The sequence below is a fragment of the Perissodus microlepis genome, chromosome 23 (assembly GCF_051167445.1).
Source record: "Perissodus microlepis isolate ML-2025 ecotype Zambia chromosome 23, ASM5116744v1, whole genome shotgun sequence".
NCBI lineage: Eukaryota > Metazoa > Chordata > Actinopteri > Cichliformes > Cichlidae > Perissodus > Perissodus microlepis.
Window position 1 is genome coordinate 27,730,097 of NC_140482.1, and position 23,787 is coordinate 27,753,883.

The following is a 23,787-nucleotide window of genomic DNA, read 5'->3' on the forward strand; positions in this document are numbered from 1 at the left end:
ACTTCCTTTCCTTTGGCAAAATGGGTCAAAAGAAGGACTTGACGGGCTCAGAAAAGTCAAAAATAGTGAGATATCTAGCAGAGGGATGCAGCAGTCTCAAAATTGCAAAGCTTCTGAAGCGTGATCATCGAACAATCAAGCGTTTCATTCAAAATAGTCAACAGGGTCGCAAGAAGCGTGTGGAAAAACCAAGGCGCAAAATAACTGCCCATGAACTGAGAAAAGTCAAGCGTGCAGCTGCCAAGATGCCACTTGCCACCAGTTTGGCCATATTTCAGAGCTGCAACATCACTGGAGTGCCCAAAAGCACAAGGTGTGCAATACTCAGAGACATGGCCAAGGTAAGAAAGGCTGAAAGACGACCACCACTGAACAAGACACACAAGCTGAAACGTCAAGACTGGGCCAAGAAATATCTCAAGACTGATTTTTCTAAGGTTTTATGGACTGATGAAATGAGAGTGAGTCTTGATGGGCCAGATGGATGGGCCCGTGGCTGGATTGGTAAAGGGCAGAGAGCTCCAGTCCGACTCAGACGCCAGCAAGGTGGAGGTGGAGTACTGGTTTGGGCTGGTATCATCAAAGATGAGCTTGTGGGGCCTTTTCGGGTTGAGGATGGAGTCAAGCTCAACTCCCAGTCCTACTGCCAGTTTCTGGAAGACACCTTCTTCAAGCAGTGGTACAGGAAGAAGTCTGCATCCTTCAAGAAAAACATGATTTTCATGCAGGACAATGCTCCATCACACGCATCCAAGTACTCCACAGCGTGGCTGGCAAGAAAGGGTATAAAAGAAGAAAAACTAATGACATGGCCTCCTTGTTCACCTGATCTGAACCCCATTGAGAACCTGTGGTCCATCATCAAATGTGAGATTTACAAGGAGGGAAAACAGTACACCTCTCTGAACAGTGTCTGGGAGGCTGTGGTTGCTGCTGCACGCAATGTTGATGGTGAACAGATCAAAACACTGACAGAATCCATGGATGGCAGGCTTTTGAGTGTCCTTGCAAAGAAAGGTGGCTATATTGGTCGCTGATTTGTTTTTGTTTTGTCTTTGAATGTCAGAAATGTATATTTGTGAATGTGGAGATGTTATATTGGTTTCACTGGTAAAAATAAATAATTGAAATGGGTATATATTTGTTTTTTGTTAAGTTGCCTAATAATTATGCACAGTAATAGTCACCTGCACACACAGATATCCCCCTAAAATAGCTAAAACTAAAAACAAACTAAAAACTACTTCCAAAAACATTCAGCTTTGATATTAATGAGTTTTTTGGGTTCATTGAGAACATGGTTGTTGTTCAATAATAAAATTATTCCTCAAAAATACAACTTGCCTAATAATTCTGCACTCCCTGTACAGCCAATCTCAGTGGGAGATTTTTATGAAACAAAACGCTGAAACTCCAATCACTATTTGGAGTGAGAATAACGCTCTGAATGACAAAGTAAATGTTCAAGTGAACTCTTATCAGTGCAGATGAACACCTCAAAAGCAAAATTTTACATACTTTTACATACATAGTTGTTTCCATGTTATCCTTCCCTGCTGCTCCTGTTTGACATTTGCTGAATCCTTGTGCAAAAAAAAACATCTGCAGGGATTCAGAATACACATTTCTTGAGGCCACTTGGAATTGGATGATGAGTCAGAACAGTAAGTCAAGTGACTTAATACTTAATGTTGAGACTGGCTGGAGGTAATTTGGTGGTGAGCAAAAAAACTATTGGAAAAACAAGACAAATTCAGAGGCAGCGTTTAAAACAACCAGAGTTCTGGATGAGACAAAAGAAGGAATATCGTACATTTCAGGATGAGATGAACAACACTACAAACTGCTCTGAGAATTTACTGAATAGTAGAAACCAGATCCTTCCCACACAGTCTCAAAATAAACTCGACTCTTCACAGAAGTATTTATTAAAAGTTTACTGCACTGGAGTATTGTGACTTGGCTAACACAGTGGTCGAAACTTTAGAGAGCTGTATTTTTTCTTTCTACTGGATGGACTTTTCTAATATAACTTGAAGCATAATTAAAGCGCTGTCCATCTCCTGGCTGTCATTGGCAGTGCAAATTTAAGTGTGGTTTATGAAGTGTAGTTAACACCAGAGAGATTTTTGTAGAGGTGGAAATTACATGGAACATTACATTTAAGTACTTTGTTTTCAGCAGGGTCTTCATGTAGTTCCACAAAGGTGGAGCCCTTCCAAGTTAATACTTGTTCAGTCACTTAAATCTCATATTGAAATCAGCACCATCCATTAAATTTTATGGGAAGTTTGAGCCAGAGTACAGAGGAGTGTCTGAGAGAGCGAAAAACGAGCCGAGATGGTGATAGACAGGCAGGTGGATATGCTGACAAAGAGTCAGACATTGTCTAGCACATACCTTCTGGTAAGCTTAGATGGGAATGAAATTCAGAAATAGTTCCACATCATTTTAATTTGCAGGTCTTCCAGTAACGATAGCCCATGCTGGACTGGTGCCTTTCCTGTTCTCCTTTATTGTTGGATTCTTTGTCCAGGTAAGTAATACACAACCTCTGATTTTATGGTTTTATAGTTCATGAAATGACCACAACCATTTCAACCACAAAACCTACATGTATTTTCCGTATTCTTTCCCATGCAGGCCTTGCTAATCTACCTGTTTGTGGAGCTTCTTCAGAAATGTCAGGTGATGCAGCTGGAATCCTTAAAGGTCAGTAACTGAATTAAACCTGTGTAGTGCCTACATTTTATGTTTTGCTGCCCAAAAGTACTTAACTGGCAAGAAGCTAGAAGCTTCATTCTGCACTAATAATAATCAAAGACACGAAATATAGCTGGAGCCTTTAGGAAGGATTAGGGATTAAGGGAATGAAAACTTGATACAGAAACATGATACAGAGCACGGATTTAGAACTTTTTTTAAACACAAATCTTTACCCTGATACTTTCCCTGCATGTCAAACGAAGAAGTGTATTAAAGCTTAACTTACTTATTCATCATTTTCTGGTTTCGTTTTGGTCAAGTGGAAAGCTAAATGACTCTACTTTCTGTGGTAATCATAGACAGGTGTTGCAGAGTGTATAGTCATGGATCAGGTGGGTGTGGAGGATCCAGTTCATACTGAGGAAGAAGATGATGACAGTGAAAATGCAGAAGCAGGTGAGAAGTCCGTTATACAAACTTAAATTCTTTAGAAGTAATTTTGTTGCTAAAGGAACCAAACCTGGAACACGATTCTTACATCAAAATGTAGCTAAAAATGAGACTATTCGTATACTATTAAAAAGTGCGTGTTTGTGTGTGTATATATTTTTGTGTATATGTGTATATTTTTTTAATATATTTTCCTATTAAAACTTTGAAATACCCAATGACATTTATGCTCAAACGTAGTTATGGAAAAAGATGTTCTGGGGGGAAAAGAGAGCTTTTAGCTTTAGATTGTAACATTTGGAGTGGGTGTAAAATTGATTTTTCTGCAGAGTTTTAGACTCTAAATGTGTTTTTCAACTTTGAAAATTTCATGTGTATCTTTTGTACTCAAGATGTTACCAGTTATAAAAAAAGAAAAAAGAAGAAGTCTACTTAAAAAGTGCCAAATTTCAACCCACTGCTATGTACTTTGAGGGCCTGTAACTAGAACACTTCTTATAATATGAAGGTCACATTTTGCAGGCTTTAATAGCTGCGCTCAAGTTGTTGTACATAAAGAAAAAAAACATTATGTTTCTGAGCGGCTCATGTGGGAGGCAGTTACTGATTTTTCCATAGGAATTTTTCCCAGTGTTTTAAATGGACTTAAACTAATACATTGGGGCAGGACTGATTTGAATTATATTATTCTGTTGACTAAATTTTTCAGATCACTAATTACATTCAGGAATACTAATTAAACTGGTTTTAAACAGGAGATATGCATGTGTGCTAATTTATGAAGCCTAATTTGTTATAACCTAAAGTAGAGGAATCATTTTTAAATATTAGCGATGACAGAACACTCTGTGCGTCGGTGAGGCGCTAATTTGCAAGCCAGTTTTTCAGGAATATAATCATAATTTACTAAGAATTCTGTGTTTTCTGATCTGCACTGTAGTTGTTTGATAGTAAAACTGATCAGCATTCGTGCATACAGTACTCACCTTCTGCTAAATGCTTGCCTGTTAATTCAAGACCACTGCAAATGTACTAATTTGCAAATGGTTCAACAATGTATTTGTGTGATGGTTTTAAACCATCACACAAATACATTATTTGTGGTATTTGTGTGATATTGTGCACAGAAATATTGCTTAATGTCTACTCTTTAAAAAATTTCTAAAAACAAGTTAAAGCCTTGACCTTGGCTTTGTGAGGCTGTGGTAATGGAAAATAAGGAGGCACTTGCTAGAGATGGGAGAAATTTGCCTTTTTACATGTGAAAGGTGTATTTTAACCTAAATTGTGATGTTTTTCAAAATACCACTCCCTGCTCTCCAAATTTCGACTTACTTTGGTTTTATACTGCCAAATTCAGTAACATACTACCCTGCACATCATAAAATGATGCTTAGTGTCACTATGCATTAGTGAGAACCTGCTGCTTAATTCTTTGAACTATAATTATTTTTTGATTATTGATAAGGCATATTCAAGGTTGCTTTTCAAAGCTTTCTTTTTGCATTTATAAATTGATGCTTGTGCTGCATGTGTGTTTATTTCTATACATGCATGTGTAAACATTTCTCATAAATTCTCTGCATTCATTGCTTGGGTTTGTTTACTAAAGATCTCTTGCAATTAATCACATTCCTCTCCAGTGCTGCTTGGAATACTCTGAGAGGAGCTGTAGATATCACAAGCATTACTACATTCACATATATCACCTGTATAATATCTTTAGTATCTAGCTTTACCTTAACTTAATTGTATGACTGACCTCTCTAAGTACTGCGTGAGTAGAGTCATAGATAAACCCGTCAGTATACCTAAATGGTGGAGATGAAAAGGAAACGTCAATACATAAACCATGATTTAGAAAAAGTTCAAGTACCTACTCAGGATGTGGCTCTCAGTAATTGAAAGATCTATTGGGTCTCTGAATTATGCCTTCTGCAGTTTATGAATTATTTGCAAATAGGGCTGCCACAAACGATTATTTTGATAGTTGACTAGTCACAGATTATTTTTGCGATTAGTCGACTAATCAGATCATGCATCCATTGGACGTAAAACATACAGTTTATTGCACCAGCATGCATCTGCTCTTGTATAACTATCATTAGCTTACAGCTTTAAGTGTTTATGGTATGTGCTAACTAAAAATAAAGACAAGATGATAGTTTATTAAATTTTAATGAAATTTGCAGATTGTTTCGGTGAAGTTTAATAAACTCCTTGCTATCTAAAATATAACGGGACACCGGAGTATATTCTCGAGCATCTCACACTTCTGATAATCAGTTGTCTGCTTGACGTTTATTCAGCTGTGTAAAAACTATAACTTTAATCTCAGCCAAACCGATTTACTCGGGAACAAATAAAATACTGGGGAAAAAAAGCCAAACAATAACATTTTTAAGTTATCTAAGTGACTTATATATGTTTAACCTGAGTAGCGAAAGACGGCGGTGGGTTTGAAAACGATTTGCCGGGAGTCCGGTGTTCACACGGGCTCTAGTGAGCCGTGCCCCCGGCTAGCTATCGAGCTAGTGGGTAACAGACGTCTCCGAAAACGTCGGAGCGCTTTTGAAAATATGTGGTGTCTTGATAAACTGAGCAGATATTTGAGGTTTATACAGCTACATTCTCGCCTGAAAATATGTTAAACGTTTATTTTGTGACCCAGAAAGAATAATAAGAGTAATATTAACTAAATTAAACTAAACTAACTAGCTACCGCCATTTATGTATACTGAGCTGGGCTACGCTATGAATTCTGGGACACAGCTCCTTCTTCTTCGGGGTTTAACGGCAGCTGGCATCCTTGTACATGCAGTGCTGCCATCTTCTGTTTCAGTCCGTTATTACACTCTTAAATCCTACTACTTATTCCTGCGTCTTTTGTGATCTTGCAAAGCTTCAAACGACGCATCGACTATTAATCGTGACTGGTCAACTAATCGTGGCAGCCCTATTTGCAAATAAAAAACAGAAAAAAGTGGCGTGTTGGACATATTTACATAATGTATTCTGTATATGTATATAGATTGTTGTTAACCTGCAAATGGATGTTAGCCTTGTCTTGGCCATCTACAGCTTTGAAATGCACCTTATACATTTATGCATCAGTAAAACGGTTAACAAGCTTAGAAAAAAACAGTCAAAGGAAATTTGTTTTTAAAATTTGATGTGTCCCAGTATAAACCAGCCGTCATTATCAAATCAGACAAAAAGTCCTCTTCACCATGAAAGCTGCATGTTAATGCTATGCAGTTGCTTGGTTCTGGTTTGGAATTTTTTTTTTTTTTGTATAGTGATGCTGTTGTGTTTGTGTTTCAGTACCCTACTCTTACGTAATGGACTTCTGCATTGCTATTAATTTAACAGGCATGTTTGCCATTAATTTAACATGCTGGTTTTGACTGTCACATTTAATGATGTACACTCTGCCAGGTCCACTTTCATCAAAGTTATTATCATCTGTCCTTGCAACATGCATGGGAGTTCAAACCCAGAACAGCAGCAACAAAGACTGTGGGTTACTTGAAGAGCAGAATCTGTGGCAATAGCTGCAGCATTCTTCAAGCTCAGTGTTCAAGTCAGCACTTTAAGGAAGCTGAAATAAGCTTCAAAAGAACAATGCATAGCATAATCAGTAGTTGAAACAGAATATTAAAAAAGTGATGGGCTGTAGTAAGGACCGTCAAGCCTCCAAAGAACTTTTTAAACATGTTCACCCTTCTTTTGATATGTTGTCTTCACTCATTTTTTGTCTCTTGAGGGTTATCATGAAAACAATGAAAAGATTTTTTGGGGGTTCGTGACCTTAAACTCTCGTGTTGTGTTGTGTGTGGGTTTTGTCTGGGTACTCCTGCTTTGTCTCAGAGGCCAAAGACACGCTTGTTAGATTAATTGGTGATTGTAGGTGTGAATGTGAGTGTGAATGGTTGTCTGTCCCTGTGTTAACCCTCTGATACATTGGTAACCTGTCTAAGGTGTGTTCTCCTGTCTGCCCTATGACAGCTGGAATAGGCTCTAGCTTAGTTGTGACTGAATTGGATAAGAAAACTGATGGATGGATTATTTTTATGTTTAAAATTCCTGGATATGTTCTTTAGTGCTATTCACCTTCAGGAGGCTTGAAAAAGTGCAAATAACATGAAAAATGAAAATCTGAGAGGGGAAACTATCATTCATGTCTACATTGAGGCTATAACCTGTGATAAAAGGGCCACGAGTCTACTTTCTTTGGAAATTATGTGCTAAGCTGAACATTTGGCAGCTTTTTTTTACTGTAGCAGTTTGAGGTTCGGTGAATTGATTGCCTGCTGCATTTGTCTGTGTCTTTTAGATACAGGTTTACTACAGCCGGATGCAGCAGCTCTGCATGACCAAGCCGGCAGTCTGCAGCCGAACCTTCATCTGCTTGGGCGAATCTTCCTCTCCCGCCCCATGAGCCATGCTTTTAACTGCATTCTCCTCTTCCAATTGTAAGTTACCATGGCAATGATCTTTGCAGGTTCTTAAAGTTGCATCATTTACCAGTCACACATTAAGTACCACTGAGTGTGGGAGGAATGTGGTTGAATTCGGTGTTTTGCAGCACTTCGCTCTACGTGTGATGGAGAATAAGTTCAACCTTTGTTAATGAGCTGTAAGAATTTTTTGTTTTAGTTTCCTTTTTTTGTTTCCTTTTTAAAGGGCTGATCACTCTTAGACTGCTCCAGCTGTTTCTTCAGCCTGTGGTGTTTCTCTATTTTCTTATGCTCCTTCTGATTTTAAGAAGCTGAATAGTATAGTGGCACCATTACAACCTCTGGAACAATTGGTAAGGGATTCCAGCCAGGGCATGTATTCAGTAAGGGTCACCAGGCTAGGTCCGCCATGCTACCCAAGCCTACCTCAAGCCATGGCTTGGAACTCTCTTGAGATAGCACAGGTCAGGGTGAGAGTATAAAACCACTTCCAAAGCACTAAATGTCCCTTGGGAGATAATAACCTCAGTACATGTGGAATGGCAGAAGTCTGAAGCCATGGGAACTTTTATTCAAGTTGGTTTGAATCTGTGGAGGAGGCTGAAGTTTCTAGTAGTTCAGATTCTTCTCATTCACTGAGAAACTGACCATGGAGTATGACAGTGCTTAGAGTGCCTGTCAGCATCTGGGATAAACTACGCATACCAAGAGTGCACAGCTTGTTCAGATTTTCCCATGAAAACTTAATACTGCCAAGCAAGCTTCTGAACTAACTTATTTTGTAAATAAGTTATTTATTAGATTAATAAAACTTGAAAATAACCAAATATGCTTTCCTCAGGTAAAAACCACCCAGTCATTACTGCCCCCTAATGTGTACATGTCACAATTATGAAAGTAAGTTCTTTCTAAAAATGTAACTCATTTCTAAAAATTCCTGGAAATGGCAAAAGTATTATATAATACTTCTATAAGAATTGGGAATATCACCAGATCCTTATATTGTTGACTCACACACTCTTACTGCAATGAGTGAAAGATGCTGCACAAAGTGCAGGATATAAGAGGGGCATTTTTCTACAAATGTAAGGAAGCCTTCCATTGTCTGTTTTTTTTTTTTTTTTTTTTTTTTTTTAACTCGAGGTGTGTGCACTTATCTCTGAACTACCCATTTGTAGGAAATGACATAAGAAATGAAGCAGTTGGGGTGGTGGAGTAGCATTCCACAATCTGCTGTAGTTTGTAGACATTCATTTAAGATCCAACTTAATGGAGTGTTGTGTTGTGATGGGTCCAAAGAAGGAGAAACTACACAATTGTTTTTCCTGTGAATTATAAACATTATCACAGCCCCACACATGCAGTAGGTTACTTTCCAAGTCTAGTAAGAGTGTTCTGTAAAGGTGCATTATGGATTTATTTTTTATTTTTTTGCTGGGTTCATGAATGTTTTCAAGGTTTTGTTTTGTTTTTTTATAGTTACTCTTTCAGATTAGACACGACGCTGAGCTTTCCTAGAACAGGCTTCATAACTTGTTTTTCACACCTGTCCCTTTAAAAGTCACATTAGAATAAATCCTAATATCATATTTGGCCACTGTTTTTTGGTTTTCCCCCTTCGGGCGTTGTTACACAGTGATATTTTAAACCTGTCGAGTAATTTCATTTTCAGTGTCCTGCACCAGCACAACTACTCTTAACTGAGCGAGCACAGCAGACTTGTGTAAAAACTGTCCTTGAGGTTCAGACTTTATATCACTGGCTTCTGCTGCACAGTCTTGAAATATTGAGTTACAAGCCTGAGCCAAATAGTGATAAAATATGATCACTGCTGCACCATCTGCAGTCCACCAACTTTTTTAAGTAACCTGTTTTCAGTTACTGTTGTCTGTCCTTAATTTAAATGTGACAGCTGGTAAATGAAACTTTGCATTGAAATGCTTAAACAGGGAAGCTGCTGTGGCTGGCTGAGGTCGAAATCTCCTGATTATGCATGAAAGCAAAGCACAATCACAGCTGACGCAAAAAATACTGACCATTAATTTTAATTATATGCATATTGTAGAAAAAACACACACTAAATTTCCTGCAAAAATAATGGGAATGTAATGTTTGATTTCCCTAATGGAAATTTCTGTTCCTTATCAATTTCTCCTCTGGCTCAAAACTAATGATCTGTCTGGGTCAGTCTGGAAAAGTCATTCTTTTTGCTAATATTTATTTATTTTTAATTTGAGGAAAAACACTGATACATCACCCTCCAAATAAGTGTCTTCAATTAAAGTAATGACCAAATGTTGCCAATGTAGGTACTTTGACTTGTCCATCCTGTTGTATCCTGCATTGTTTTTCTTTTTTTATTCTTAACAGAAATACACCAGTGTGCTGTTAATCAGTTTAGGTTTGAATTATTTGTTTGCACCATTGACAGATTTGTGTGTCCATGTGTGTGTCCTTATGGGCACAGAGGAGGGGCACAGGGCTTTTAACATCATCGTTGGAAAGTCTTGTTATCAGTGTGTGAACAGCTCTGAAACACCTGGACAATCGATAGTTCCCTCATTGTGTTCAAGGAGGCTTAGTGGTCGATCAATGCAGAGGCTCAGCCCCGCTAACGCACACACAACACACGACCTGCATCTTTTACCCTTGGCGCCCCTCGCTCTTTATGTACTGCCCTACATGGTAGAGCTGCTGTAAAATGTGCATTTTGGCACAGCCATGCAGGGCACCTTATGCACACAGAATGTATGAGTACATATAAGTAATCTAACACAAATTGCTTGATGAAATGTGTTTGCGCTTTATTAATTTCATGTACCCATGTACTTTTTTTGACTTTATAAAACTGGAATTTAAGGATGAAACTCTCAAACTTCTCTCTTGTCTTCCCCAGAGATCCGTACACACCCACACATGCAGACTAATGAGTGGATTATATAGCCAAGTCGTAAAGATAAAGTGTGTGAAATATCTGCCTTACTGAACCTCTACCAAAACTCCATTACATTTTTGTGAGTTTAAGGGGAGGTACACAGTCTGCTGAATCTTTGTCATTTTAAAATGCTTTACCAAAGGCCAGACCTTTTATTAAAATGTTATTAGAAACATTATACAAACAGCCAGTCGTGTGGCCGACGTACATAAAATCATCCAGATACAGGTCAGGAGCTGGAGTTACCGTTCATGGCAAACACTGGAGGAAAACGGTGATCTCGCTGATGTTCTGTGGAGAGAATCATTGTATTGGTAGAGGAGAACAGCCAGGTCGGTTGGCTCTGACAGAAGGGTCACTCAGATAAGCACACCTTACAACCAAGTGTAAGCATCTCACACTGCACAGCACACTGAAGCAGATAGACCCCTGTCAATCAAAACAAAAAAAGAAATTTGAGGTAGTGGAAGGTGATAGACAAATACAGACATCCATTTTTATTTTTTTTTCAATGAAAACAACACATGAGATGTCAAAAATTATTTAAAAATAACTAGATAACTACGATAATGCCTCTGGTGTTTTTCAGGAACCTTAGTAAAACATTTCACATATTTCTTCTAACCTTTTTATTGAATGCTCACATGCTGTAGCTGGGTATATTACATTTTAAGTGGGTTGCAATGTTACTGTCCACAGTCTGTGTTTTACTTGCAGTAGACAGAACTAAGCAACATCCCCAAGCAGACAGGTGCACGACTAGCATAGAAACTAAACACATGTACTGCTGTGAACGCTGTCACAGCCAAATCGATATTGGCAACCTAAAGAAATCTGTATCAGTTTGAGTATATACTATACTTGAAACATTTTCATCTCATTATCTGCTGTTGGACTGCGCTTTCCATCAAGAAAGTGAAATGATTACACTCCACCAGACTCTATTTACAGAAACAGGACTTTTACTTGTGAAAATAACTGATTGATTGGGTGCTTTTTGTGGATCTTTAGCATTTTCATTGTTTATTTTGCAAACTAACATCATAAAAGGAGGAGCGACCAACATTTTCAGGTTAGTAGATATCTGTTTTTGTCTGGAAGCTTTGAAAAAGTTAACACAGTAATAACCTTTATTCATTGTAGCCATATGTCAGATTTTTAACATTATATTATCATGTCTTTTAACCTATAGAAAGCTTAAAAATACTGATGTAAATGAATAAGGAAATATTGTATTTTTTTAAGAAAAAATGTTTCTCAGAAATATGTTTTGTAGGCCTAATATGAGGCTACACTGCTCACATCAAAATTGGGTTGACATATTCATATGCTAGCCTCTATATTTGGCATCAACAGTATGACTCCATGGACTCACCCTGCCGTATGTTAACAACCCAGGCTAGTGATGGTGTCTCAGAAATCCTTTACCCTCCTGCTCAGGCACCAGGCCTTAATCAGATCATTGTGTTTTGGATGTGATAAAAGATATGACTGGTAACAGGAATGTGCAAATGAGAAAGATATTAGAGAAATATATTTTATACTATTCGTGTGCATCTCCTGAACAATTGTTCCTGTAAGAGTTCAGACCTGGTTGCATCATAATTTCCATGACTGTTCATAGCTTGTGTAAGAGTTTGTGTGGACATGAGTTTAGAAACCAGTGTTCTCCCAGTAAACGAGCACAAATGTTACCATCTACCCCAAATGAAGGCCCCCCGTTTTGGACACAGTTTAGAAGATCTAGTCCGTATTTCACATGTGCATTTGCAAGTGATTGGATCTAAGGAATCCCAACTTTATCCCAGAGTCTTTTATAAGGCTGGATCTTGTCCAGAGGTAGAGGATCAGAGGGTTTGAAGGGGAGAAGTTGGCCAAATTTAAATTGAGCAAATATTTTTCGTTTTAAGGGGGAAACTTTTTGGTCTAACCTCATACTAGAGGTTGATGAGGACATTTGTGCTGCACAAATTGTGTGATTTCATATGTTTTTGACTTATGTTGTGTTTTCATGTGTATACAACTGTATTACTGTGGCACCACAGGTTAGCAGAAATGTTCACGTATTCAGAATGATAGAAGTAAACGTTGTTTTTCTTTGTATGTTGCGTTTTTAAGTCCACATGTTATATCTTGACTTTGAAATCTCTCGCTGCAACATTGACGTCACTGCTTCTCTGTTCTTTGCTTTTCAACTCTGGCAAGTTTTTTTTTTTATGTTCAAAAATATGGTTTAAACTGCTGTAGATGAGAGGACTAGGCTGCATAAAACTTCCTAAATTTGTTGGCATTTCCTTTCAAGATTTGAAAGCGGGGAGATATGAAAGAGTGGGCGTAACGCCGCGCTCCAAAATAACATTTAGCTGTCTGGAGAAACCACTAATAGATTTGCAGTCTGTTGAGAGATTACAGGAGCTTAGACTTATAAGGAATGGAACAGATAGATGTTGAGCTCCAAAAACCTGTCTTGTCATTCACGTGGGATTGAAACGTACTGTAAAGACACTCACTTCTAATGTTTAGCAACATCCGGCTTCTTCGTGAAGATACAACATTGCAAGCAGATTTCTGGCTTGATGTGGGTGTGTGATGTTCAAAGTACATGTAAAATATACAACCAAAACATTTGCTTTAAGTAGCCCCCGAAGGCACCTTTTTTGTTTGGAGAAAATATAAAATCGAAAAGTTGTGGAGGATCAAGGCACTGCATGGAAAACAAGAAACTATTATAAAATTAAATCTCTTCATTGCCTCAGGCGCTATGATGCAGCAACAACCTAATGTTTAATACAACGGAGGAGTGCTTGTCACTAAGACTGTAGAGGATGACTGATCACTACTTAATACCTAAGTGCCTCTCTTTCTCTCTTTTTCCTTCCCTGCTTTCCTCTGCCTGTATCTCTGTTTTTCCCCTTTTCTGTATTTTTCTATTACTGTCTTTGTCCAGCATTTCAATTGGAATTAGTTATGTCTTAGCTGGCAGTGAGGCCTACGCTGCACTTCTTAATGTCAGGTAAGTTTTACAATCATGCTACTTGGTTAAACTGTAGCTTTTTAGGTTATTCTGATTAATTTCACGTTACACTTCTCTTTAATCAAACCTAAATCCAGTTTCAAACCATGCACAAGGGATGGGAATCCTTTCATCATATCTTTTTAGGCTCTGCTTTCAACATCTGTTAATTAGCTTTTATGTGGCTGCCTCTGTCAGTTTTTTCTTGCATTATCTGGGGTGCTAGGATTTCCGATTTAGCCTAACGGGCCTTATGTATGCTATCCTCTACATAGTTTACATGCAGTATGGTGAGGGGATCAAGATGGCTTAGCCTGACATATGAGTTGCTTTAATTCTAAGCTTGGGTTCCTTCTACATATAAATTACTTAAATTCTTTAAGGGGTTCCAGCTCAGAGAGAGTGCCATTCAAACACAATTAACAGCAGGGAAAAATGTCACTGAAAGAATAAATAATGTGCAAAGAAAGCCAAACGCCATGCAGGGCTGCCAGAAATTTTGCACATCAGTCTGGCTCACCGTTCCCCCTTCTCAGTTAGCACAAAATTGAAAGCGAATTGTCACTTCAGGGTTGTGTTGTTAGGATGACATGAGTTCACACAAAAATATTTTTATTTGATATTGATTTAAAAGGGGAAAGAAACACTGATGCAACCCTGAGAGCTGACCACCGGAGAGGGAGGCCCTGAAAGGATTGCATGAAGTTACAGCATTGCTTTTAATCAAAGCAAACAAACACGTACAGGCTGCACACACTGCAGAGATGAGAGGGAAAACATCCCATTATCAGACATTAAGGATTTATTTTCTGTTTTAGATTATTCAGTATAGTCTTAAAGTAATTTTTGCTAGTGAAAGCTAAATGGATAACATGTTTCTGTATTTCTAAATATGTCAGGTTTAGGTGTCTCTCTTGAAGTTGACATAATCTCACCTTGATCATTACGAGCTATTCTGGACTTTTTAGTCTTGCCAAGTTCGAAATTTATGCATATTTACGTGCCGCTTTCATGCTGCAGTAGCATGATAAATGCTGGAAAAATGCATCTTTCTGATGCACATAGATTTTTCTTCCTGCAGCTTTCTTTTGAAATCGTGATCTATTCTTTACTCTGACTGTCACGTGAAAGTTGATTGCGGGTCCTGCCCACTTTGCCAGCAGGTATTTCGCCCAAAGTCACTTAAAGGCACCACATATCAGTCACTTTTTATGATCTGTGGTTGTTACATTGGAGCAAATCTCCTTCAGTATGTACGCAGCTTGAGACGTCTTAATTTGGGGCTGCAGAGCAGCATTCTGTTTTATCAGCGAAATCTCAGATGTTGCATCCTGGTTTCAAAGCTTTACCTATGGAGATGATATATCTGTAATAATGTAGCAGTCTAATAGTAATTCCTACTTGTAAGTCCTCATATCCATAACCAACTAAGTACAACACGGTCAGCCAGGTGAACACAGTGTCCATAAAGCTTTCAACCACACCCACTTAGGAAACACATTGTAATGTTATTAAGATTGCTTTAGACCATCTTTTCTTAAGTCTTTGTTTTCAGTGGACCTGCTGAAACAAACAGGAATGCAACACCATAACCCCAGAGTTGTGTTTACATACCCCGTATTCTTTGCTGCCTTGCTTTAGTCTATAGACATTTCAGTCTGAGTTAGAGGCTCACTGCACATGCCACTTCAGTGAAGTCCTCACAGTCACTGGAGTAAAGCAGACTGTAAACAGCTTTTTAAACTAGTATGTCTTTTTTCCCCCCAACACACGGTAAGATGTGCCATTAGGTGGGGAAGCGCTGGAGGAGTTTAAAATCCACTTTGGCAGCGTCAGAGGTTAGCCTTATTAAAAAAAATGATTATTAGTAATTCAACTTAGTGTACTACTTGTTAGAACTGTCAGATAATGTGAAGTATTAAATAAAGCAACTTTGTTTAAACTAAACTTGAAGCAGCAAAAATCGTTGCAGCAACTCCAACCAGCTCTTCAAGTAATCGTTGTCTCGACCTCGCGCCTCCCTCTCCTTTCCTTTCCCAAGCCTATAATTACCTTTATCAGTTAACGGAGCTAATTTATTTTGTCATGCCCCAGTAAATACTTAACCCAAATAATATTATTCACACTCTACAGGATGGTTGGACTGCTTCGTCAGCACACCTGGGGGCTTCATTATCGGGCCGCTCGGTGCCGGGGGGGATTCTGCGATGTGTTGTGGGGTGACAGGGTTACTGGAGTGAAAACACCTTAGGAGACCTCCTTTGGATAAACTACCATATTCCCTCTCCCCAATCAATAGGTTACTGCAGATCTCTGTGTAAAAACTCTCGTCAATACTGCTGTAGGATAGCGGACACGAATCCCAGAGAGTGAATCTCACTGAGCTCTGCAGGAATTGCGCATCAGCACCTCACTCTCAAACCAATGACCAGATTATATTTTAGCACTTTAGATAAAGAAAATATAAATTTTCTATCTAGTTGGAATCATTAGAGGCTTTGAGCTATGTTTAACCAATAAATACAGTTTAAATTGCAAGCGTTTAATTAAGAGAAGCAAAAGCTCATCCTTATGTCTGTTGAACTTAAATCTTAATAGTCTTGTTCCTCATAATTCATACAGTTGGCAAAATGAACTAATTTTAAATAAATTTTTTATCTTACTGTTAATATGTTATTTAAAATATCCATTTGCTCCAGTTGATAGTTTAAAACCACATTAGGGAAGCCTCTGTGGAAACTGATGGACAAATACAACAACCTTTTTACTGCATATATCTTTACTGTATAGAAAAATGTAATAAAGAGTGTTAAGTCATTTTAGGTTTCTACATTTTTTCCCTTAGTCATACAAAAAGTTATATCATTTTTTTATTTGAATCAATTCCAAAAATAAAAATGCTGCAGAACGTGATAGTCAGATTACAGCTGCAGTATTCTGATTGACTGATTGGACAAACACTTAAGTGGGAATTCAAGAAACAAAGAAAAAGAACAAAAAACAATCCCCCCAAAACTTTTCTCTTACTATGTTATCTGTGAGACTCATGAAACCTCCACATACAGCATTTATCCAATCAGCTTAAGCCACAACTGGGAAAAAAATCTAATAATAAAGTTGTGTCTAAGAATCTATATGTATTAATGATGCTCATCAGGGAAGCACAAAGGTTTCATACACAACTGAAAAACTTTACATCCTCCTACTCTCCCTAATCCTCCGAGGGATCCTCCAGGAATGTTGATGCTATTTTCTGGAGAATTGATTGCTGAGTGGGGGGGGGGGTTCACACGTGCTGATCTGTAATCTTGAACTTAACCTACTCAGAAGCAGGTTAGGGCTACAGCATGTGCCATGGCGATTTACCCTGATAAGTCGTGAACTACCTTTGTAGTACAGAAAACCCAGGGTTAACCTTGAAGTTACCTGGAAAAGCCAAAATCCTGCTTCGTAGCACAGGCCTCTCTGCGTTGCTCTGCTGTCACAAATGAGGCTGAACTGATCATGTTGCACTTGAAGCTGAAAATTCTGTAGCAACAGTTACTTTTACAATAAGCATACTGATCAAACTTGATAGGTTATTTCATTTTGCTTCATGGAGGCATTACCCCTCTGTGCAATAAGAGTCTGAAAACACCTCACTACACATAAACTGTATTATTGGGAAATTATGCTTAAAATATTGAAAGTAAAAATAATTGTTCTGCAGAAAAATGTTCTCTAGCACTGCTAAACGGATGTATATTACTACTGCATATGTTTAAGGTTGAGCTCATTTTAAATACTGTTTAATGTTCAGTGTCGTATTCTAGAAATCACTCGTTTGTATTGGCTGTCCTGTGAGAACCACATATCTATGAAGAAAAAACTGTTCATGAGCTTAGAAATACAGGCATACGTCTTGGTATATTAAATATTCATTTAGAAAAAAATCAGCTGAATTAAAAGGCTTGTGCAGAGTGTGACATGGTTAACTGTCAATATCCACCGAGGGGATTAAAATATGAATGAAAAATGAAGGTGGGCTGTTGGCAAAACAGGTAGTTAAGCTTATGACATTCAGTCATTCTCATAGATGTTAGTCTGAAAGTACTGCTGAGCCTGCACCTGCTCCACTTACCAGTTTTATGGACATGGTCAGAGCTGCCTTCAGCTCCATCATCGTCACAGCGTTCCTTGTTAATGCCTTAAGGGAGTTATTAACAGCTTTTTCAAGCTCCATCTTATCTACATCACACATGTTAGCCATACTTAGCAAGACCAAACTTTTCTGTTGCGAGGTTAAGTCACTGAGGGTTATTTACTTGCTAATGCCAGCTGTGTTTTCATAGGGAGGGCAGGTCGTAACTGAGCTGCTGGCGTCTGAGTGGCTGAGCTTTATGACAGCTCTGTCGGAAAAAGATTGCCTTACTTTGGTATGTTTTAATTTGTTTTAATTTATGCTTATTCTTAGATTTGATAAGGCAAGCACTGCTGCCCGTCCTTCTCCTGAGGAAATGCCACTGGCTTAAAACTTTGCTTTTTGACAAAGCATATATTTAGAGCTTGATCAGGTGACCCTGAACCGTTGCTTAGTTATGCTGCAATAGGCTTAGGCTGCTGGGGGCTTCCCATGATGCACTGAGCGTTTCTTCTCTCACCTTTTTTTTCACTCTTTAACGCTACTTTGCATTTAAACCTTAGTTATTATTCTTTGGCTCTCTTCCACAGTGTGTCTTTTGTCCAACGAGGCTCGCCTGATATCTGGGGTTTTCTCTCCATTATTGTAGGGTCTTTACCTTACAGTGTAAAGCTCCTTGGGGTCACTGTTGTTGAGATTTGGCACTTGGTAAATAAAACTGAATTGAATTGAAATGAAAACTGTGACTGCACAACATGCAATAGTACAGGATACAGTTTTAAATATAATGCTGTATTGTACAGTTAACTGCTGTTTCTTTTCGGTGTACATGGTTGTTGTTGTTGTTGTTGTGAAGGGGCTGATTAAAGCCTAGAAAAGTAAGTTTGTTGCATAAAACTAATCCAACATTTAGTAAAATTTATTCACTGAAAACAAAGAAAAACAAACTGCAGGACTTTAAATTGTATGCAGAGCAGTTTTTGCTGTTTTCTGAGTACTTTTATACTTGTTAGCTATCTAGTTACCTGGAAGAGCCCCACTTTTAAACCATTTGCTCTCATTAATTGTATTACTAGTCATCTTTGCATCAGGTCAACTTCATGAAGGTACTTTAGTACCTTATCTTACTTGCCTAAGGTACTGTCCTCTACATAGATAGTAGGTAGGCTGAAGGTCCTTGTCTAAAAGGCAACCAGCTTCTGACAGCAGTATTTGATATCCTGTTTTGAGAACGAAAGGGGTTTATTGTTGTATTCTTGCACTGTTCCATAAGTCTTTGTCCTTTATAGCAGCTTTATGTGCTGCAACACACTTTTTTAATAATATTAAAAAAAACCAATCATACAATAATTATATGGTCATTTTGCGTATAATTATTTTATATTATAAATATGATGCGTTTGTATTGAATATTTAATCTAGAGCTTAAGTAGTAACTTTAAGCACTGCATAAAGCTTACTATAAAATGTATTTTGTGCTCTGTGTATGCAGTGGTGGATTAATAGTAGTATTAAGTTGCATCTACTGGGAAAAATGGCTGCTTCAGTGAAGTAGCTAAGAGCAGTTTTAAGTATAATGTTGCATGAACTTCAATAATTTGTTTGGACATATTACAAAATTGTTGACTTACTGTATGTTTGGTTACTTTGGCTGTGACAGTGAATATCCAGGAGGTGTTTTCCCTGTTCAAACTGTGCAACAGTCAACAGTAGTTGCTAAAACTCCAGATGTTTTCATTGTTAATAAGCAGCAAACAGGTGTTTGTTTTGGAGGATGACTGTTAATTGAACCACAGGTGTTCCTTACCAAGCTTATGAAGTACTAGACTTGCATCTTGATTATCTATCAATGCAGAGCGCTTGTGTTTAGTCAACAGTCAAATTGTGCAGGTTTTTATAGTGCAAGTGACGGGGAAGATGAAGAAAAAAATCATTGAAAGACTGATTCACTAACTGGAAAAAGAGTTTTGCTTCTGACTTCTGTTATGAAACTTAATCATAAAAAGAAGTGTTTAATTATGTGTGTTATTTGGGGTTTTTTCTCTCCACAGCCACATCTATGTGATCCCAGTCTTCACCTGGACCCTGACTCTTGCTATTTTACTGGCCCACACAGTTATTCAGCCAATCACTTCAGTGCTCACCCTCCTGAAAGGAATCCTCCTCATCGTCACGGTAACAGTGATTCTCTTCATTTTGCTATTTTGATACATTTTTGCATAATTTTCAAGCATTTGCAATAATGATACAGGGCTTTGCTGGGAATAGCTTTTTATCATTAGAAAAAGGAGAATTCATGTAAAGGAAAAACATATTTGGGAATGTCGGATGGCTGTGTCATGTCCCGAGTATCCATCTGTTCGATATTTATGTGACGGTGTTCACTTATCTAAAATGGATTCTCTCTTCATGAAAGCGCTGATTTGATGTAGAAGGTGTTGTTTCAACAGTAAGATAATTTTGGCAGCTGCAGCTTGTGCTGTTGTATTACATTATGCAGAGAGGTGTTTCTGTTATACAGCCTGCTTTTATTGATTTGATTGGGATGGACAAAATAAAGGAAACATAAATGATAAATGTGAGACATGAAATATCAAACAGAATTTGATGTGAGGTTGGAGTTGTGTGATGTGTTTTCTAGTTGAATGATGCCTGTGAAGTAGTTGTGGTTTGTTAGTGTAAATACTGCAGCTTGTTGGAATTTTGATGAGGTGAAATGACACACTCATCTCAGACTCTGCATAAAGTTCACCCGTTTCCATAATGTGTTATTATGGGTCATACTTTTTGTACAGGTATGCGTTCATTCAGGTCTTTTTTATACATTAATGTTGCACTGATGGCCAGTGATTTTCCATGACTTTCCAAGAACTGATATTCAGCTTATTATCCTATAAATGTTTATAATCAGTGTTAAAAGTATTACTAGATTCATATTGGTTATTCATATAAAATTTTATCTGCCTCATGATAGTTTCATCATAGCCTCTCCGCATACAGCTGAGAATTTCAGCTCGGGACTTTAAGTTGTTGCTTGCAGCTCTCTAGTCTTTGAACATGAGTGTAAATTATTGTTCTCTCTATGTGTTCTGCCTGAGACAGACTGGTGACCTGTCCAGCATGTACCCCACCTCTTGCCCTATGACAGCTTTTGACAGGCTTCAGCCTTCCCATTAGTCTGGAATTTGATAAGTGAAAGACATATTCAAAAGGAAAGAAAACTAAATTAGGGTTTTTTTTGCTTGTTGCTTGGACTTTAAACTAAAGCTCGATGGAAATGTACGTTTTCAGAGTTGCTGCTACATCTCCCACCTTTTTGTTTTGCCAGTCAGTGTGAGGAAGACGATGTGCCTGGGAAAAAATTAAATGGGCTGAATGAAATTAGCAGAACTACAAGTCAGTAATTCATAGGACGTAAGTAAGCTAAATCATTTATCACTGTGTCTGAATGAGGTTCTCCTCTTGGGGAAGTGGGGAATAAGTCCCCAAGTGTGTGTCTCGCTCTCTATCTTACCAACAGTAGTGGCTCTGATAACATGGAAGATAGCATGACCACACAATGGAAAAATTGTTGAACTCTAATTTGGGTTAAAAAAAAATTTACATGGGAAAGCTGTTTCAGGGTTTTTGTGCCTGCACAATGGTGGAGTTTTAAAAGAGTAGTTATGAGTCCTGTTATCTTGTTCTACTACTTCTCTTTACTGCTTCTTGATTACCACACCACTGCGGCAAACACTGAAAGCATAGAAGATGTACATGTTTCTGTGCCTTTGTTGTGTAAAGATTTGTGTAAAAATAAATGTGAGATGTTGGATATTAATCATTTCAGTTTAATTTTTCTAGCACCAGTTTAGCTCGTTTGCTTTATATTGTAACGTAAAGACACTGTAATATATGCAAGCCCTTGGCTGTGGTGGGAACCAAGAACAGCCATTTAACAGGAAGAGAGCGCAGGCATTATGAAGGTCAAGGAGGGGCAGCCATAGAAATACAGTGAGTGATATGGCTGATCAGTGCATCACGGATATACTGGCTGATAAAGGAAAAAAGATACCTTATGTATCAGTACAACCCAGAAGTAATCCAGATTAGAGGAAATATATAATAAATTATAACTTCAATATCAAATTCTTGTTTTTAAAGTCATTAAAGTGTACAATCACTCCACAGCTGGGAAAAGAACAGTTCAAGTTCAATCCTTCCAGTTGTTAAATACAATTCCTCCCGTGGATTTTTCTGTGTTCATTAGCGAAGGGAAAAAACGTTTTGATTTATTGTGGTTGACTTTTGATAGCTGAAAATCTCACACACTGTCCATCACTTGAGCTTACTTCATTTGTGCACAACTTTGTGAATAAGAACTTCACCAGGCTAAATTCATACAGAAATTACCTTGGATAAACAACAGGTTTTCAGACTTTTTTATCCAGCCTGCAGTATACATTATGCAACATGATCCTCTAGGGAAATTACAGAAAAAACATTTCTTCACAAATGAGTCTTATATTACACCATGTAGCTTACAGTTTTTGAAAAGCAGAAAGAGGCACCGGAGATGATTTAAATATGGGGTAGAAAAGGAATTAATCACAGTACTTTAAGCTTATTTGCTATTACATGAAATAGCATGTAGGAAAGGCAAGAGATGAATTACAATATATCAAGAAGACTCTACTTTTATCAGAAAATGAATACTTTGAATTTATAAAGTCCGCTGGCATAATAATGAAGACTTTCTACAACACATGTCAAAGGGGATTCAAAAGATAATTCATATCTAAAGTGTTATTCTAGAAAAACTAGGAAAGCATTGAAAAGATTTATACTGTACAGCTATACTTTGTACCGGCACTAAAGGAGACAAAAACAAGACAAAGAAGAGAAGATCAAGAGAGATAAAGGAGAGATCAAACATGTATTGCAGCTTCCAAACTTCTGAGAAAATAAAACTCTCAAAATCAGTTTATTCTTTTATGTTCGTAATCTCATCTCAGTTTGAAAAAAAGAAGAAAGAAACTCATTTCTGACTTGCACAAACTCTTTGCTTGTGTACCTTGCTTTTATATACTTTTTTCAATTACTTTGTCAGTTTTAAAGTGGGATGAACTGTACACTCTCTGCGTACAAAGTTCTGAGTGATGTAGCCATACTAATTGTCATGACAACTCCTCCGTAAGTTTGTTTTTTTTACATTCTTATATGAAATATAATTTGATGCAAGTTTCACTCTGTACACGCAAAGTGCTGAAGGGTGTAGTAATGACTGCCATTACAACTCTTCAGTAAGGGTTTATACATTTCTTATATGAAGTATAATTTGTGATTTAAATGGAAAGCCATCTGTTAAATAGTGAAATTTCTCTTGGCTGCCTAAGCCAGTGTTTCCCACCCACTGTGCTGCAGCACATAGGTGTGCCGTGAGAAATGATCAAGTGTGCCTGGGAAGATTATCTGGTTCCTGGCGTGAGTAATGGGCAGAACAATTACATTCTATTTCCACTAGAGGGCAGTACAACTACCTGCTCTAATTAAGAGTGTTGCCAACTTCCAGTAAAACAGAAGAAGACGAAGAAGAAATTACATAATAGTCGTACTGTGAGGCGATGCAGTGCGTAATAGGAATAGATAAATATTTGAAAAGAAAAAGTAGTCAATGTGACCTGGGTCTCACATTGACCCAGATCTGCTAGAGCCTTAATCTGACTCAGATTAAGGCTCTAGCATGAATAGTGGTCAGAAGAAAGCAAAAAAGGTATACTGGGGACAAACCGAGCCAATTCCGCTGGAAATGTGCAGGAAAAATTATCAATATGCTTTTTGTGACATTTTTGTCTGGTGGTATGCCGTGTGGTTTTTTTTTTCTAATGTGAAATATGTGCCATGGCTCCAAAAGGTTGGGAAACACTGGTCTAAGCTATGGTTGCCGCTGATAGGCAATAATATAAAGATTAGATCATGCAGTGTACCAAGTGGGGGCAAGTCCGAGTACTGCACACAAAGGACAGTCTTGTGGCTTTGCAAACCGGGGTCAGATACCAGATGCCACCGGAGTTCAGGAAGCCCTCCCAAGGTTACAGAGCAGGAGCTAAGCTAAACTAAAGGC

The 23,787-nt window shown here is 37.9% G+C and overlaps 1 protein-coding gene across 2 annotated transcripts in view; it reads left to right on the plus strand.

Moving 5' to 3' along the window:
- Window positions 1–23,787, plus strand: part of LOC146361658 (uncharacterized) — an 87,889-nt gene that overhangs the window by 8,459 nt on the left and 55,643 nt on the right. Inside the window, exons 3-8 of one of the 2 annotated variants that reach the window (XM_084921659.1) lie at window positions 2,463–2,536; window positions 2,644–2,712; window positions 3,066–3,162; window positions 7,493–7,631; window positions 13,499–13,564; window positions 19,736–19,859. In XM_084921659.1, the coding sequence (XP_084777785.1) occupies window positions 2,463–2,536; window positions 2,644–2,712; window positions 3,066–3,162; window positions 7,493–7,631; window positions 13,499–13,564; window positions 19,736–19,859 (569 nt within the window). The remainder of the gene's footprint in view (window positions 1–2,462; window positions 2,537–2,643; window positions 2,713–3,065; window positions 3,163–7,492; window positions 7,632–13,498; window positions 13,565–19,735; window positions 19,860–23,787) is intronic. The other variant, XM_084921660.1, reaches the window with a different exon arrangement.